The 16,603-nt window shown below is 39.1% G+C and overlaps 3 protein-coding genes across 3 annotated transcripts; all 3 read left to right on the top strand.

Annotated features, from left to right (window-relative positions):
- The first annotated feature begins 2,177 nt into the window (after positions 1-2,177).
- On the top strand, positions 2,178-8,262 carry LOC116248142 (homocysteine S-methyltransferase 2-like). The gene is made up of 7 exons (XM_031620756.2): positions 2,178-2,529; positions 3,372-3,428; positions 3,523-3,752; positions 3,831-3,960; positions 4,765-4,968; positions 5,732-5,803; positions 7,911-8,262. The coding sequence occupies exons 1-7, from the start codon at positions 2,353-2,355 to the stop codon at positions 8,046-8,048; spliced, it is 1,008 nt and encodes a 335-aa protein (XP_031476616.1). The 5' UTR covers positions 2,178-2,352; the 3' UTR covers positions 8,049-8,262.
- A 1,408-nt stretch (positions 8,263-9,670) lies between these two features.
- LOC116247049 (pentatricopeptide repeat-containing protein At3g22690) lies at positions 9,671-12,829 on the top strand. The gene has a single exon (XM_031618997.2). The coding sequence runs from the start codon at positions 9,894-9,896 to the stop codon at positions 12,393-12,395; it is 2,502 nt and encodes an 833-aa protein (XP_031474857.1). The 5' UTR covers positions 9,671-9,893; the 3' UTR covers positions 12,396-12,829.
- Positions 12,830-13,709: 880 nt separating this feature from the next.
- LOC116248280 (pentatricopeptide repeat-containing protein At3g22670, mitochondrial-like) lies at positions 13,710-16,307 on the top strand. The gene has a single exon (XM_031620975.1). It carries the CDS (start codon positions 13,989-13,991, stop codon positions 15,678-15,680), a length of 1,692 nt encoding a protein of 563 aa, XP_031476835.1. The 5' UTR covers positions 13,710-13,988; the 3' UTR covers positions 15,681-16,307.
- The last annotated feature ends 296 nt before the right edge of the window (positions 16,308-16,603 follow it).

The raw sequence follows: 16,603 nt of genomic DNA, 5'->3' as shown, positions 1-16,603 counted from the left end.
TTCAAATCAACATTAAATCGCAAAGAGGAAGAACTTCAAATCAACATTAAATCGCAAAGAGAAACAGCAAGGTGGCAAAAGAAACTTCACCCACTAAAATGGCGACGCTTGGGCCACTACTTCGGACCCTCGTGCCTTCCACCAAACTTATTGAGTGGACCTTCTGCCAATAACTTTTGGAGAAAGAATATGACACAACTTTCAAGTTGGCCTTCTTGACAAGTTTCTAAATATCCAGTTTCAAAGGCTGTTATACTTGGAAAAAGGGCAAAAAAAAAAAGGAAAACGTAGATTTTAGCTTCAAGAATTTCTTACTTTTCATGGTAAACCAAACTCATCTTTTAGCTAAGCACTTTGGAACTTGTTCCCACAAATTATGAAGGCAAGTGGGTCACCATCTACATATGACAAAGCTTTGCCGGTTTTGTTTCTTCATTGAATCTTAATTGAGAACTCTGGTCATAAAGGAAAAAGCTATCCTTATTCCCTGCATTATGTACTTGCCTGACATTGTCCTTCCAATTCCTATTGTTTGTGAAGGACACTAGAGAGAGAGAGAGAGAGAGAGAGAGAGAGAGAGAGAGTGTGTGTGTGTCGTGGATAACTTTAGAATTTAACCTGATTCCCTAAAAAAAATGCAAAGAATCTGCACTTGTCGACCTATTGAATTAGATGATGAACTGGTATCTTTGATATCTAGTCCAAAAACAAATTAAAATAATTTAAATAATTTGAAGTATAAACAACCCATGAAAAAAACCAGAAAGAGAGAAACAGTCTATAGTTAATCATGTATAAATGTTATGTTGCCATATTAATACATGAACATGTCATTCACCTATCTATTTTAGAAGTTGATAAGATAATCAATCAAGCATTGTATAGTAAATCATTAATCAGTATATAGTCAATCGTGTAATAATATTGTTTGGGTCTGATTGAAGAGGCTAAAGCAAACTTTAGCTTTTTTTGTTCAAATTTTTTTAAATTTGTCAATTCAATTAGAAACTACTTTCTAAATTAAATTTATTGGATGACAGCACATTGTCTTGTTGAAAAGAACTTGCAATGCTGTTTCATACTATGGGCAGGACATGCCATACAAGAAATATGTTAAATCATAGTACAAGTATGAAACATGAAAAGATAATAATAATCATAATAATTTTTTGTACAAGTGAACATCTAGGGAACCGTATTTTATGGAATAGGATAACTGAGCGTTGCGAGCATATGCTAAACATCGAGAATGCATTTAAAGGACATATTCTCTTGAATTAGGTCTCACCACTTTGGCATCTTGGTGAGAATGAGAATCAATAGATCGAACGTCCCCTGTACCAACGCAGGGCATGTTTTGCTTCCATAGAAGATCACAAATCAGCGGTCGACGAAATTTCAGCAGCAGGCAGCAACTTTGCTGCATGATAAAAACAAGGACTTACTGATATATGGTTAACAACATTACGGAGGTTTTAGAAGCACCTTCTACGCAAACGAAGAAGGGTAGAGTCTATTCGATCTGACTTTTAAATTCACAACCAAATTTGATTTGAAATAAAACTTTTTAAGCTTACAATCTAATCCAATCCAAAATTATGATATGCTAAGACCACTTTCAAAATGTGTGAGTATTAGAATAGAAAATTTTAACTGGACATATTGATGCTTAATGTTCATTCAGATATTAGTTTAAAGCCGAATGCAAATCGATCAGAATATCATTTCTTAAACAGAATCTGCTTCCGTTTCCTAATTAGATACTAAATTGTATTCCATATTCAAGTTGTATAAAGTAATTCAGATAGATACCTGATCTGCATCCAATCCATTCACATCTCCATTTTTAAGAAGATATTTCCAAATTAATAAACTATCAAAACAAAGATGCAAGTTTTTGAAACATCTGCATCCTGTATATTCTGAAAAATGAAAATTTATTAATTTATGAAACATTTGACAAATAACAAAAGAAACCATTTAATTAAAACTCTACAAATAGATTTTTACAACGTTAAAGCTATCAGTTTATCAAGAGATTTACATTCTTAATCGTGAGACAACTTGCCAGATCCATTCGGCCCGGTTTTTCGTTGCAAGAATTGTTCATTACCATAAGAACTTTTGCAAAGGATAATTATCTCACTACAATCTTCTCAAGAACAAGGACAGTCTCCGGTAACTTTCCAAAGGACCACCAACAATAGAGGGATATGTTTGGTCCATGCGTCAGTTGCATGAAGCCGCCTGCCTAATTCGAACTATTTGTCTTCCTTTCCGCGGCAACCGCGGTGTCTCCGACCTCCGCAGAGAAAAGACGGCATTTGGGTGCTGAGCAATATCTAATCTCAAATGGCTCTCAGTGGCGGTGAATTTTCTTTGAGGATAGAGGATTTTCTTCAACAGGCGGGTGGATGTGCCGTTATTGATGGGGGCCTCGCGACAGAGCTAGAACGCCATGGAGCAGATCTTAATGACCCTCTCTGGAGTGCGAAGTGTCTGATTAGCTCTCCCCATCTCATTCGTCAGGTCAGTCTTTGGATATCCACTTGATTCGTTTTCTTCCATTTTTTGGTTCCTCTATAATTTTGAGTGTTTTGGTGCTTGTGATGATCTTGGTGGGATGAGGTTGAAGCACTTTCTTCTATCTGGAAAGCGCTGCCTGTTGCCAATCTAATATTTCCGTTAGTGGTTTTCTTTTCGGTTAAGTCGATGAGGTACTTTTTTGATGCTCTTAAAACATTTCCTTGTTTACGGTTGTTTTGACTGTGCTAGTCGTTCGTTGTTTTCACAATTGGAAGGTGTTCGAGTGATGGGATTTGGGAATACATGGGACGCTTTAGTCACAAACTGTGAAAATTGTGCCTTGAGATCTGAGTTGGTCATTGTTTGGTTTCGCACTCATGATTATGAAAGGTTGGCTTGCATAGAAATCTATAAGCAAGCAACTCTGTGTCGCGGCAAACCAAGCAAAAAGATGGGAGTTCCTGTGAGCATTGAACCCTATTGTTCTTATGATTTTTGTGCCAAGGCTTTGTTCTTTCTCTTGGTCTTACGAAGCTTTTAGTTGAAACTTGAAACTACTTCAAGTTTCAAACTTTTTTCCTTTGTAGGATCTCTCATCACTTTTCCAAGTTTCTGTATCTTGGTCCCGCCGTTGTGTAGGTTATCAGTGGGTACACTTGCTGGCTGCAATTCGTTATGTCAGTTTTTTCATTTGAAGTTTTCAAGAGCTTATTTTTGAAGCATAAATTCCATTTTAGTTGTCGATTGCTAGACATCAGATCTTCCCTGGACGAGAAGAATGGCTACATGTCCCTTTAAAAATGAAAAAAAATTATTTTCACCATTCTGAATTCTTACTTGAGCAGGTTCATCTAGACTATCTTGAAGCTGGAGCAGACGTGTTAATCACAGCATCTTATCAGGTTACTACTAGTACAGTTCGTATATTATCAAGCTTGCGAGCCTTCAGCTAATTTATCTTACATGATCTGTGCTTACTTGTTTTGGATAGTACAGGCTACGATTCAAGGCTTCGAGTCCAAAGGCTTATCGAAGGTGGAAGCTGAAGCATTACTTGAGAAGAGCGTCCAAATAGCATGCGAAGCACGTGATGAATTTATGCGGAGATGTATCTCAGGAGTATATGAAGCAAATGGGAATCAGCATACACCAAAACCGCACCATATCTTAGTTGCAGCCTCTGTAGGAAGCTATGGAGCTTATTTAGCTGATGGTTCTGAATATAGGTGGTCAAGCTGCTTTTGGTTGCTCCGTTACTTAGGTCTTCTTTAGATTCAGCTCTGAATGCTTCTCTCATTTTGTAGTGGCCAATATGGGGACAGTATTACATTAGAAGTCCTGAAGGATTTTCATAGGAGAAGGGTTCAAGTTCTTGCAAATTCTGGTGCTGATCTAATTGCATTTGAAACTATCCCAAACAAGATTGAAGCTCAGGTGTTGCTTTCTGTTTCTGTACATTATAGTTTACGTTGACTTGCTGAGTCTTCTTTCTCATGCATCTTTTGATGTGGAATATGTAAATCGTAAACAAGCAAGGGTGTTGATTGTGCTGAAGAAAATGACCTATTGCTTGAAAATATCGTTTTGTTTCAGCCACAAGATTTTTGTCATGATATTTTTGTGATTGTGCTGAAGAAAATGGCCTATTGCTTGAAACTATCGTTTTGTTTCAACAATAAGATTTTTGTCATAATATTTTTGTGAACAATCGGAGGATTCTGATGCTTAATGCTGCTTTTGCTTTTATCCTCATTCTACCTGAGGTTTTTTGGGGGCGTACTAATGGCTGCATAAGAAATGATTCCACCTCTGTAGTCTAGCTGTATAGGGAATATGAATGCTATTTGGTAATTTGAATATAACAATGTTCCTAGTATATACTGAAGTACTCAAATAGAAAAAAACCAGATAAGAGTGAATAGGTGAGCACCATTCATCTCATGTTGAACTTTTCAGAACAAAATTTCGGGAACTGTACGGAGTTTTGATGATTTATACATTTTCTCTGCACTTACTTTCTTGCCCTTCACACATACTAACATTCTGACAAACAAACTGTAGGACTGGATATTTGCAAGTTCATCTGTAAAAATTGTAGAAATACGGGTGCACACTCACACATGTTTAGATATATAAGAGTAGCATGTTTCAATTTGCTTGGCATATGACCATTTTAGTGAATTTAGAATTGGCTCCTCTTTAACTCTAACTGATTCAATTATGGAACATGACATGCAGGCTTATGTTGAACTGCTTGAAGAAGGTGATGTAAAAATTCCAGCTTGGTTGTCCTTCAACTCGAAGGATGGTGTAAATGTAGTGAGTGGAGACTCTTTGGCTGAATGTATCTCTATTGGTGATTCATGCCAGAAAGTGGTTGCTGTTGGCATCAATTGTACGCCTCCTAGATTCATTCATGATTTGATTATCTCTGTCGAGAAGGTATAAAGTTAGATGCTCTTGTAACTAGAGTGGTGTTTGATGGCCGGCTGAAATATTCCATGTGTACTTTTTCTGGTTAAAGCTTTCGAACCCATATAAGTTGCCATTAAACACTGGGAAAATCTTGGGTGAGTTTTTCTTTTATTATAGGGGAACCCCTTAGGCTTTTCTAAACTTTCGGTCAAACATGTGTGCTCTGACTTCTTTTCATGAAAAAATTTACATGCCATACTGCACGAAATGTTTCAAACGGTTGAAACATTTCATAATGGTCCCGAAGAAAAAAGAATTTTCTTCCATCATGTGAGCTAGATGGTGAATTTCTTGTGTTCACCAAACTAAGAGCAAATTTTGTTTCTTGCAAAGTACCAATGTGTAAAGAACATAATTGCTTATTGACGTGAGAAGTATGTAAAAATCTTCATTTTCATTACTTTGGAATTTTGCTCATAAGCTGCTATATACATAAGCATCATTCTAAGAATAATAGTCTACTAGTAGGATAAGAAATGCATTTGTGTTAAAACATTCTGCATGACAATAAAATACTTCTTGAAGTTCATGATATTCAACAGCAATCTGAAGGTACTGTCAGAGCATTCTTTCATTAAGAGGTTATATCTTTTTCCCTTTCATCTTCCAACTGGTAGAGTTGAAATATGTTTGCATTGCTAGGGCATCTTATAGCTGTTCAAACGTGGAACATGTTATCAGAGGGAATTGAACTTTCTTATGTGACGTTTGTCATTTCATAATTTTGCAGGTTACCAAGAAACCTGTTCTTATCTACCCAAACAGTGGGGAGATGTATGATCCAGAGAAAAAGCAATGGGTGGTGGGTTATCTGGAAACCTGTTTCTTTCTTTGCTTGCTGTGTTGCTTTTTGGTGTCGGTGTCCAGCTATTACGTTTCTATAAGCATGTTATCGTTACACTTGTAAATATAACAATCGTGTAGTTTTTTGCATGCTATTTTATCCTAGTATCATGATTATGACAATTTCAATGTTTCCTATACATCTTAGGACAAGAACATCGTATTATGGAGTCAACAACTGGTTCAAGCATATACCTTTCTAAGAGGAGGGTATCATATGTCAAAACTATGTTCTTTGCTCTCAATGGGGAACTTAAATCTCCAGTTTGAAAGGGTGCACAAATTCGTTGATTGCAACAGGAATCTGATCCATCTCCATGGATATGACCAGACTCCCGCATCGTCCCCTCTGTCCTCTCTGAATACAGATTCATGGATTTGATAATAGGGATCTCAAACCCACAGTTAATATGTGATTATGCAACGTGAAGTTGATTCACTGGCACTGAAGTATTTTTTATGCATACAGCAGAGCGGAGCTTAGCTATTTAATGTTTATGTAAATGATGCTCGACTAGTCGACCATCATAGTTCATCTAATATTTGATTTGGCTAGTCATCACAATTATATTTTTCTGGTTCTATTTTATTTAACTAAATATTACATTTTAAAGGTGGATTGATGTTAAAGAAACACACTGGTTTTGTTGGTAAATGAAGCATTTTAGGTCACTATATAGAACTGTTCATGCATCATTTATTCCTGTCCTGTCCTAGTTCCAGGAAGCTGCTTTTACATTCTAGTGAGATTTGCTTGTGCAGAAGCTGTTGGATAAGCTCCCTTTATTTCCTTGGCCATGTCAAACTTTGTTGCTGGTTGCTCTGACTGTGCCTTCCTGAAGCATCCAGGAAAAAGGAAAAGTACAATCTTTTTAAGCGAGAGAGAGAGAGAGAGAGAGGTGTTCAGTGTTAATTAGGGTAGGGTAGATATTTATTTGGTTTACTGTAATGTCCACCTCAAAATTAGTGACGTTTTAGGTGAAGGTTCTTTTGAATAAAAAATGGCGGAACTTCCCGTTTACTTTTCAAATAAGTTATATAGGTCTTGTTAAGTGTGCCCTCAATATCAGTTGAAGGAAATTAATAGTGCTGGCTATTTTGAAGTGCCACTCTTGTAGTATCTAAAGAGTCAAATTTAAGATCATGTTTCTTTGATTATATAACTAATTAATCCTTTTGTAGCCTTATCATGCTTTTTTTATTATGTACTTGGTGTTCTTGACAACGTTGAAGCAAATCTGATAATTTTGTAAATTCTGTAAGTGAAACTGACGTGAAGGATGTTGTACATCTAGCTGCCTCTTGTAGCAACAGTGCCATATATATGTTCAACTGTTGACACTTTTAACCCATACCTCAATGTTCTCTCTCCATCTGCAGAATCAGAAGCTCCTAATACCCAATTGTATTGCAGTGATGCTGCATGTTTTCACTGCTTCATATCACTTCTTGTCTGGCATCTTTCGTTGTTTGTTGATGGGCAAAAATCTACACCATGTTTTTTTTCGAGTAAAGACATTTGGCATTTGATCTCTTGCCTGAGATATGGTCTTTGTTGTTGTATTCATGATATGGGCCACCTTTTTACAGTTCTATTGACGAGGAAAATTCATTAGATGACTTCCCTTCTTCCCAGTGTTCAATTAACTGTTGCCTATTTCCTGCTTCACTATCAGCGCCAAAGGCTGGATATTGCTTAATCTCGTTTTTTGACAGTTGATGCTCTAGTTGAATTTTCTTTCTGTGCTTTAACATGTCCAAACGTTTGGAATTTTGTAAATAATGGAGGCTCAAGAGATATAAAATACATCTTGCACATGACACATCTATATGGCTTGCATGTTCTTGGATCTTTGTTTTCATGACTCAAGCTTTGTTGCACACTTATTGTTTATTTGGATCCTGAGTTCCATGCCAGATCAGGGTAATTACAAGGTTTTGCTCAGTAGGATTTGCTTGTGTTTCCTTCCCAATGGCAGAGGCTGCTTTGGGTAGCAAAATAACTAGGCCACTTGATTTTACTATATTTGAATTACTAATAAATTTATCCTTTTTCCTTTTCTCAGGAATCGACTGGGGTATCAGATGATGATTTTGTACCGTATGTGTGTAATTGGCGTGAAGCAGGAGCTTCCCTTATCGGTGGTTGCTGTAGGACGACTCCTAATACAATTAGAGCCATCTGTAGAGCTCTGAACAAGTGATTTTGCTGTGTTTACCTGCATAGTTGTAGGATGGATATGATTTCCACGACTCAATAGGTTGTCGGCTGACACTTGATATTTAAAAGCTTAAACTAGGAGATTTTTGTTTTTCTTTCCCCCTGCTTGTGTACTCTAATAAAGGAAAAAAGAGGAAAGTAGTGGAGAGATTGTTTTGGCAGGCTAAGATTGGCAAGATTTGGCTTTTTTAGTTTTATCAGGTCTATTCTTTTGCCTTTTTTGACAGACTAGATTCATGAGGCTTCCGTGATATTGAAATGGTGCTTCTGTTGAAATTTGTTGAAGAATGCCATTCCTTAGGGGCGTACAATGTTCACGTCTATTCAAGTCAGCTGCTCCTTCAAATCATTTTCCGACCAGAAGACATGGGGAAGGATCTTTAAATATCAGCAGTATGCGCACCTTTGACAAAAGGCTCTACCTAGAACACATATCTTTGCTGGTTCAGAATTTTGCTTCTTTTTTGTTTTGCATGTGAACAGGGGATGGTGATGAACGGAACTTCTCCGAGAATAGGAAAACAGAAAGCCTCTTAGCACCTCAACAAGTGGTCTAGTACCACTGCAAACTTGACCCGTCCTTCTTTCAGCTTAGGCCAACGCCAATGATCGATCCGATGATTATGGTATTTCTTGCTAGGTTCTGATAGCGTTTCGGCTGGCAACTGTTTCTCCAAGGATTGGATTCAAGAATATCATAGGGAGGTGTGTGATTGGCCCAAAAGAAGCTTCTGCTTCTCCAAATTCCTTATTGTGAAATGGGTTTCTACGCTTTTGTAAGCAATGAAGGTCTCCTGGCGTAAACCGCGGACCTTATCTCCAACTTTGTGGTTTAGGCGATCTCTGTCCTTCAATGAGGCGTTTGATTAGCCTGAAAAATATGCCAGGGTGTCGTATGAGTGAAATTTGACCAATCTTCGTGTCTGTACATCTCGATCAACAGCCGTTGAGATTTTTCCTCCGAAGATCAACTTTCTGCACACGCTTCTTTTTCTCTGTTTCTTTAAATTATGTCTTCCGCACTCTAATCTTCTTTCATGTTATCATTATCGGCAGATCCATCTTCGGGTCCTCCGGCAATTCCTATTAATTTGTATTTCGGTTCTGTTCTATTTGGTTTGGTTTTGGATTTGGAAAAATGAACATGGGTTTTCAATTTAGGATGAAATCAACTAGAGTCGGCCATGTACGACTAGGAGTCAATCTGATTTCTACTTCATTCAGTTAGATCGAGTAAATAAATGCAGATCTAATTACTAAACAAATTCAAATTCAATATCCAGCTTCATAACCCAATCCGGATCTGATATCTGATTGAGATCTTACAAAGATATGGCCCAAGTGCATAAAAAACTCAGATCTTATTCTCGTTGGTTGTACATTTAAAGCAGAGTAATGAAAAATAAAATTCTCATGTAAATATCTAATGTACGTCGAATTATATCCAATCCCCCATTTTTAAATATTGTGTACACCTGTTAAGAAAATTCTCATGTTTACTTATAAGTTACTGTCATTCGTTTAACTCAGGTTATCCTTAATATAACAGCTTTAGTTTCCGTAAATTAAATATCAGATGCATTTGCAGCATTTCTCCGGTTTCTATGGAGATAATTTGGATCAAATTTCTTGTTGAGGACAGACAAGTATTCTTCAACTATCTTGACCCTTGGCAGTTTTCAGGACGATCGAAACACCAAACTAATATAGTTTGGTGTTTCCAGAAGAATTTGGCTGTATTAAAATTTTCAGAAAAGTCGAAGCCTGTTTTTTGATGTAGTCCTCAGATCATTTACAGAATCTGGAGGAGCTAAACGTTCTGGTGCAAATGGCTGTGGCTATCACCTTCCCGACAGCCCTTCCACACTGGAGACCGGACAATCATGAAGCCCATTTGGAAAAATATCAAAATTCAGCAATTCTACACTTGAAAAACTGCCGCAACTTCCAAGAATGCGTGCAGGTTCATGGATTCATGGTGAAAGCTGGCCTCTGCCGAGACCTTCATAGTGTCGGCAAACTCATTGCTGCCTGCGCGCAGGCTGCGACGCCGGAGAGCGTCGATTATGCGAGGAAAGTGTTCGAAGAATCGGAAGAAGTCAACCTTTTCATGTATAATTCAATTATCAGAGGGTACTCTCATGTGGGCAACGGAGAAGCACTCTTGCTATACTGCCGAATGCTTCTTGAAGGGATCTCACCGGATCATTTTACTTTTCCCTTCTTGCTCAATGCTTGCGCGAAGGTTCAGGCGGCGAAAGAAGGGCTGCAAGTTCAAGCTTCTTTGACCAAGTTGGGATTGGAGTCGGATGCCTTCATACAGAACTCGTTGATGCATTTTTATGCAGTCTGTGGGGACATGCAGCTTGCGAGAAAAGTGTTTGTTGGAATAACTGAGAGAAATGTGGTCTCGTGGACTGTATTGGTTTGTGGGTTTGTCCGGAATGGCTCGCCGCAACAGGCTTTAGCCGTGTTTGAAGAAATGAGAGAGTCAGGTGTCAGAGCTAATGAGGTGACGATGGCTAATGTTGTTTCTGCATGTGCTGAGATGAAGAATCTGGAAATGGGGATGAAGGTCCATGATTACATAAGGGAATCTGGAATCGAGATCAATGTAGTTTTGAGCAATGCGATCGTTGATATGTATGCGAAATGCGGTGATATGGTCGGGGCAAGAACAATGTTTAATGAAATGCCTGAGAAAAATATAGTGCTCTGGAATACAATGCTGTCGAATTACTCGCAACGTGGAGAGGCCTATGAGGCAATAGCCGTGTTCCAGAAGATGGTGAAGAGTGGCACTCGTCTGGACCGAGTTACCGTTGTTGCCATGTTCACCGTCTGTGCACAGATGGGTAATTTGGAGTTAGGGAAGACGATTCACGGTTATGTGTTCAGAAATGGGCTGGATGGATGGGATTTCGTGGGTAATGCAGCCATTGATATGTACATGAAATGTGGTGCAGTTAGGGAAGCGATAAGAATGTTCAATAAGATGCACGAAAGAAGTGTTGCTTCATGGAACACGATAATAGCTGGCTGTGTCCGAAATGGCAATCTTGATTCTGGCTGGAAATTGTTCGATCAGATGCCTCAAAGAGACCTCGTGTCATGGAACACCATGATTGCTGCCTTTACTCAAGCTAGTTTCTTCAAGGAAGCATTGATGTTGTTTCGAGAGATGCAGCTGGCCGGAACTATGGCTGATCGGATCACAATGGTCAGTGTTGCATCCGCATGTGGTTATCTGGGTGCACTTGATCTGGCAATGTGGGTGCACGCCTTCATTGACAAGAACAATATAGACTTGGATGTTTGTCTGGGCACTGCATTGATAGACATGTATGCTAGGTGTGGGAATGCTAAAAATGCAATTGATGTCTTCAATAGAATGACACGGATAGATGTTTTATCTTGGACGGCAGCAATAGGAGCATTGGCCATGCAGGGCCTCAGCGAGGAGGCCTTGGATCTCTTCTCAGAGATGAAGAAACAAGGCGTACAGCCTGATAGTGTGACCTTTGTTGAAGTGCTCACTGCTTGTAGCCATGGTGGATTGGTCCAGGAAGGGCTCCAATACTTTCACTCCATGGTACATGATTATGGGATCTCCCCGCAGTTAGTCCATTACGGATGCATGGTAGATTTGCTCGGTCGGGCTGGTTTACTTGAAGAAGCATTGGAACTAATTAGAGGCATGCCTATGGAACCAAATGATGTGATTTGGGGTGCTCTGCTAGCTGCTTGCCGGGTTCACAACAATGTTGAATTGGCTGAGCATGCAGCCCGACGAATCCTAAATTCTGCCCCAGAAAGAGTAGGAATCTATATACTTCTGTCAAACGTATATGCTTCAGCAGGCATGTGGGCTAAGGTTGCGGAGGTGAGGCTGCAACTGAAAGAGAAAGGGGTAAAGAAGATGCCTGGATCAAGCGTGATTCAGATGAATGGTAGGATTCATGAGTTCACGGCCGGCGATATGACTCACCTGCAAGCAGGTGAGATAGAGGCAATGCTTGGTGAGATGGGGCGCAACCTAAGGCATGCTGGTTACACCCCCGATTTGTCCAATGTGTTGCTTGATCTAGATGGGGAGGACAAAGAGCAAATCCTTGGACACCATAGTGAGAAATTGGCCATGGCTTTTGGGCTAATCAGCACAAGGCATGGTGCAGCCATACGGATTGTGAAGAATCTTAGAATGTGTGGGGACTGCCATACATTTGCTAAATTTGTATCAGAACTTTATGATCGGGAAATTGTCGTACGTGACAATCGAAGATTTCATATTTTCAGGCATGGATTTTGCTCATGCAAGGATTATTGGTAGGAAATAGGATGCAACTGGTAGCTATAATGAAGCATCCATCTGAGCTCCTCGAGGACAGCACAAGTTGGAAAGGAAGGAACATTCTCAGGCTAGTGCACCATCTGGCAAGAGGAGTTTTATGCTGCCAATGGGCAAACCTTGTTTCTTTCTAGCTTTACGTACAAACATCACAAGAAAATTCAGAAATTCAGAAAAGACAAAATGGATTTAAGGGCTTCCAACAGAACAAAGTGAGATCATTATATAGAAACTAAGGCACTCATTTTCTCCCAAGAATAAAGTCACACTAGCGGGACAGACTCATCTGGCTCCTCAGCAGTGTGGCCTAAAGGCATGTCAAAGGCCCGACAGACGAATCCTGTGTACTCCATACAACAGAATAATGAGTGAGGAGTATGTTTATGACATGACTGTGCCTATTCTCTTGTTTGACACTCTGCTCTTGCCTCTGCCGGCATGGCCAGATTCTATGTTCTCTTCCTCCCTGTTTTAGCTTGTTGGTGCTTTGTTGTATGCGTCACCAACTTCCCCTTCCCTAGAATGATCACACGGTGCATTGAACAAGTCAGGCATACCCAGACTTAAAAAGGAAGAGCTGCAAAAGTTACACTCAGCAATTTCATTTACATGGAAAATGGGGCATATATACCTAAAGCTTGAATATATACTTGACCTCTTTTAACCAACAAATTCATTTTATATTACAGCCTATTAACACATTCATCCCAACCTTTACTTAAACATGTTAAATTGGACCTAAGGTTCAATATGTCAATCAGAAACTATTTTCGTCCTGTCCTTAAAAAAATTAAAAGAAGAGTCTTTTAAATTATGGGTACCATTTCGTTGAATATATAATATGGTAAACCCTTGGTTACTTAACCACGTTTAGAAAAACAAAATATGAACTTGCCTGGGGGACGTGCAAATATGTAGGATGAATTTGTCAATCACAATAAGACATCCTTATAACTCAAATATAAATATAAATATGGCAGGTCAAAACCATAATAGAGGCTATTTATATTATGTGTTTAATAAGGAAATTGTGAACTTTTTCATTTGCATTAGCATTTTTTTTTTGTTAAAAGAAAAAAGATAAGTTAAATGGAACACAAATATATTTTCAATGTGTTAAATGTCGCAAAAAACCAATTATATATACATTGAAATTTTGGGTACCCAAGGAGCTTTTGGCCCCTCTTTTGACATAGTTGGATGAACCCTCCATTTGTTTAAATGAAGAGCGTACCATCGAGCTAGAACATGGTTCGTTAAGCAGTACTTAACCCAAATTTCTACGGCTGTCCGGATTCGCCTTCGCTTCTCAGAGGATAGCCGGCTAGAAAGCGACCGACGGCTTCCATTTCTTGAAACAAGGTACCATTCGTCGAGAACCGTTTGCATCTCGAAAATCATCTCGAAAATCATGATTTGGGACATATTCCCTTTTCTCTTCCCTTTTTTTCTCAAAGTTAAAGGTGGAGTAAGGTTACAGTTTTGACGTGCAATTGATTCGACAGACACCAACATTGGGATTATTGCTTGTTTGGGCTAATTTCATGGTTCTTTCGTGTTGGTTGGTTCGTAGAAATGCTTCCTAGAATCAGATTTCTGATGAGTTCTCGATGTTTCGGTTTGCAAAGAAGAATCCAAGTCGATGATAGTGTTGTTTATCGCTTAAATTTATTGTTGGTTAATCGTTTCAATGGGTTCTCTAGCTGGAGTGTATCTTCAGACCTCCCCGATTGGTTCAAATATGCTGGAGATCAAGGCGCCAACGATTCGAATGACGACTTTTTTGTGCTTCCTGGAGACGACGGGAAACTTGGAGGCAGGATTGGTCGTTTGAGGGTTTTTGGCAATGAAACTGATTCCAGAACCACGCTTCAATCGGGTTTGGATGATTATGTGGAGAAGATAAGCAGGGTTCTTCGGCGTAATTTGGATTCTCATGAAGCGACTGTGAGAGATTTGGATGGTTGTGGAATTGATATTTCGAAAGAGTTGGTTGACAGAGTACTCAAAAGATTTAGCAATGATTGGAAATCGGCATTGAGTTTTTTCAGGTGGGTTGGTTCCCAAAGGAATTACAGTCACGACGCAGATTCGTATAATGCAATGGTCGACATACTTGGAAAAATGAAGCAGTTCGATGAAATGTGGGATTTGGTTGAGGAAATGAATCAACAAAGTGGTTTTATCTCTCTGGTAACAATGAGTAAGATTATGAGAAGGTACGCAGGTGTTCGTAAATGGAGGCGCGCAGTGGATGCATTCAATGAGATGGAGCGATTCGGCTTGAAGAAGGATACTGCTGCCATGAATGTGCTGTTAGATACTCTCTGTAAGGAGCGTAGAGTCGAGCGTGCAAGGGAGGTATTTCTAGAGCTTAAGAGTAAGATACAGCCTGATGCTCATACATTCAACATTTTGATTCATGGTTGGTGCAAAGCTCAGCGGCTAGACGAGGCTGAGTGGACTATGGAGGAGATGGGGAGGCATGGTTTTCGTCCATGTGTAGTTTCCTATACTAGTATAGTTGAGGAATATTGCCGCATGAAAAATTTTCAGAAGGTTGATTCTCTTCTAGATGAGATGCAAGCTAAAGGCTGCCCTCCAAACGTTGTTACTTACACCATAGTAATGCATGCTTTAGGGAAGGCAAAAGAGACTGACAGTGCCCTTCAAATATTTGAAAGGATGAAGAGAAATGGTTGTTCCCCTGATACATCCTTCTTTAACTCTTTGTTATATATTATGGGGAGAGCTGGTAGACAAGAGGATGCAAGACGTGTCCTTGATGAGATGATTAATAGTGGGAATTCACCGAACATAACAACGTATAATACTCTAATTTCAATAGCGTGTTTGCATTCACAAGAAGAATATGCTATTAAACTTTTGCAGACAATGGAGAGGAGCTCCTGCAAGCCTGATCTTCAAACTTATGCTCCATTGCTGAAACTTTTCTGTTGGAGGAAGTGGATGAAAGTCCTTGCATATTTAATTCATGACATGCATGAGAAAGATATAAGCCTTGATCTTGGGACATATACTCTTCTAATACGTGGACTTTGTGGGGTCAAAAAGCTGACGCATGCATGCTTGTTTTTTGAGGAAATGGTACTTAAAGGGCATGTCCCCAAGTATCGTACCTACCAGTTATTGATGGAGGAACTAGACAAAAATGGTATGTGGAAAAAGAAAGAAATAATTCAGCAATGGATGGCACAAGCAGAAGGTAAAAAGAAACTAGGTTGTTCAAGGGTGCAGGGAATATAATGCTATTGTGCTGGTTATTCCCCAGTCAGAGAAGCATGCTCCTCCTCCACATGGTTGTAATCTGTAACTTGCAATAATTTATCAATTTATGTTTAGAGTCTTTAGACAACATACAATTACAAATATTTGAAATAGACTTCGCTTTATTTTCATCTTTGAACATGCTACTGTTATTGGTATAACGGAAGCTCAACGACTTTTGCTGGACTGCCTGGAAGGTTGCATAAAAAAAAACTTTTCAGCTCTGATAAAATTGAGAATCGGTCAGGGTTGTTTGTATTTCAGCTTTTGCTAGCATGTCACTAGAGTCCAAGAAAAATTTTCTCCATCTTATACTCTTCTAATGTACATGTTCCTTTGTCTCAATGGTCTTCTGAATTGATGTTTGTAGGACCGCCAAGAAGAAATGATCTGTTCAGATGTAAAATCACTTTTCTCTATTGCAAACTTGAGTCTCTAATTGTCATCCCGTTCCAATTGGAATTTTCTTGAATATGGGGCTTACATTATTGCTACAGTCTGAAAGTATAACTTGACCATGACATTTGCAACTAGTGTGATACCGAAGGCTTCCTCGTTGTGATTGGAAATTTCAAATGCTTATTTGTGAATCTGTGCAGGATGATTATTTCAGAAAAGCAAGAAGGCTTGATATATCTATTTCCTACTTGGTCTACCATGGTCTCCTGTTTGTTACAGATTTTGACGAAGGACTGTCATGTAAAAGAGGTCTTTTTGCAATTCGGTTTGCCTGGTATTACTAGGATCACATGGATGAAGCTTCAAGGCGGGTTGGAGACTTGGAGGTTGGGGAGCTGAATGTTGACATGATGGTGCGTGGTGATCCAATAACATCAAACGCGATGCGGAGCCATAGCTGTCAACTGATGCAAGTTTAGGTTTCATGTTTTCCATTTTGTCTG

This window comes from Nymphaea colorata, chromosome 2, assembly GCF_008831285.2.
Source record: "Nymphaea colorata isolate Beijing-Zhang1983 chromosome 2, ASM883128v2, whole genome shotgun sequence".
In the NCBI taxonomy this organism is placed as follows: domain Eukaryota; kingdom Viridiplantae; phylum Streptophyta; class Magnoliopsida; order Nymphaeales; family Nymphaeaceae; genus Nymphaea; species Nymphaea colorata.
Note: the sequence above shows the minus strand (reverse complement) of the source record. Positions and strands in the feature narration are given on the sequence as shown.

Coding starts and splice junctions, on each gene's coding strand:
- LOC116247049 (XM_031618997.2), top strand. CDS start 9,894: ATGGCTGTGGCTATCACCTTCCCGACAGCCCTTCCACACTGGAGACCG.
- LOC116248280 (XM_031620975.1), top strand. CDS start 13,989: ATGCTTCCTAGAATCAGATTTCTGATGAGTTCTCGATGTTTCGGTTTG.
- LOC116248142 (XM_031620756.2), top strand. CDS start 2,353: ATGGCTCTCAGTGGCGGTGAATTTTCTTTGAGGATAGAGGATTTTCTT. Junction 2,530..3,371: donor CTCCCCATCTCATTCGTCAG/GTCAGTCTTTGG, acceptor TTACTTGAGCAG/GTTCATCTAGACTATCTTGA. Junction 3,429..3,522: donor TAATCACAGCATCTTATCAG/GTTACTACTAGT, acceptor TGGATAGTACAG/GCTACGATTCAAGGCTTCGA.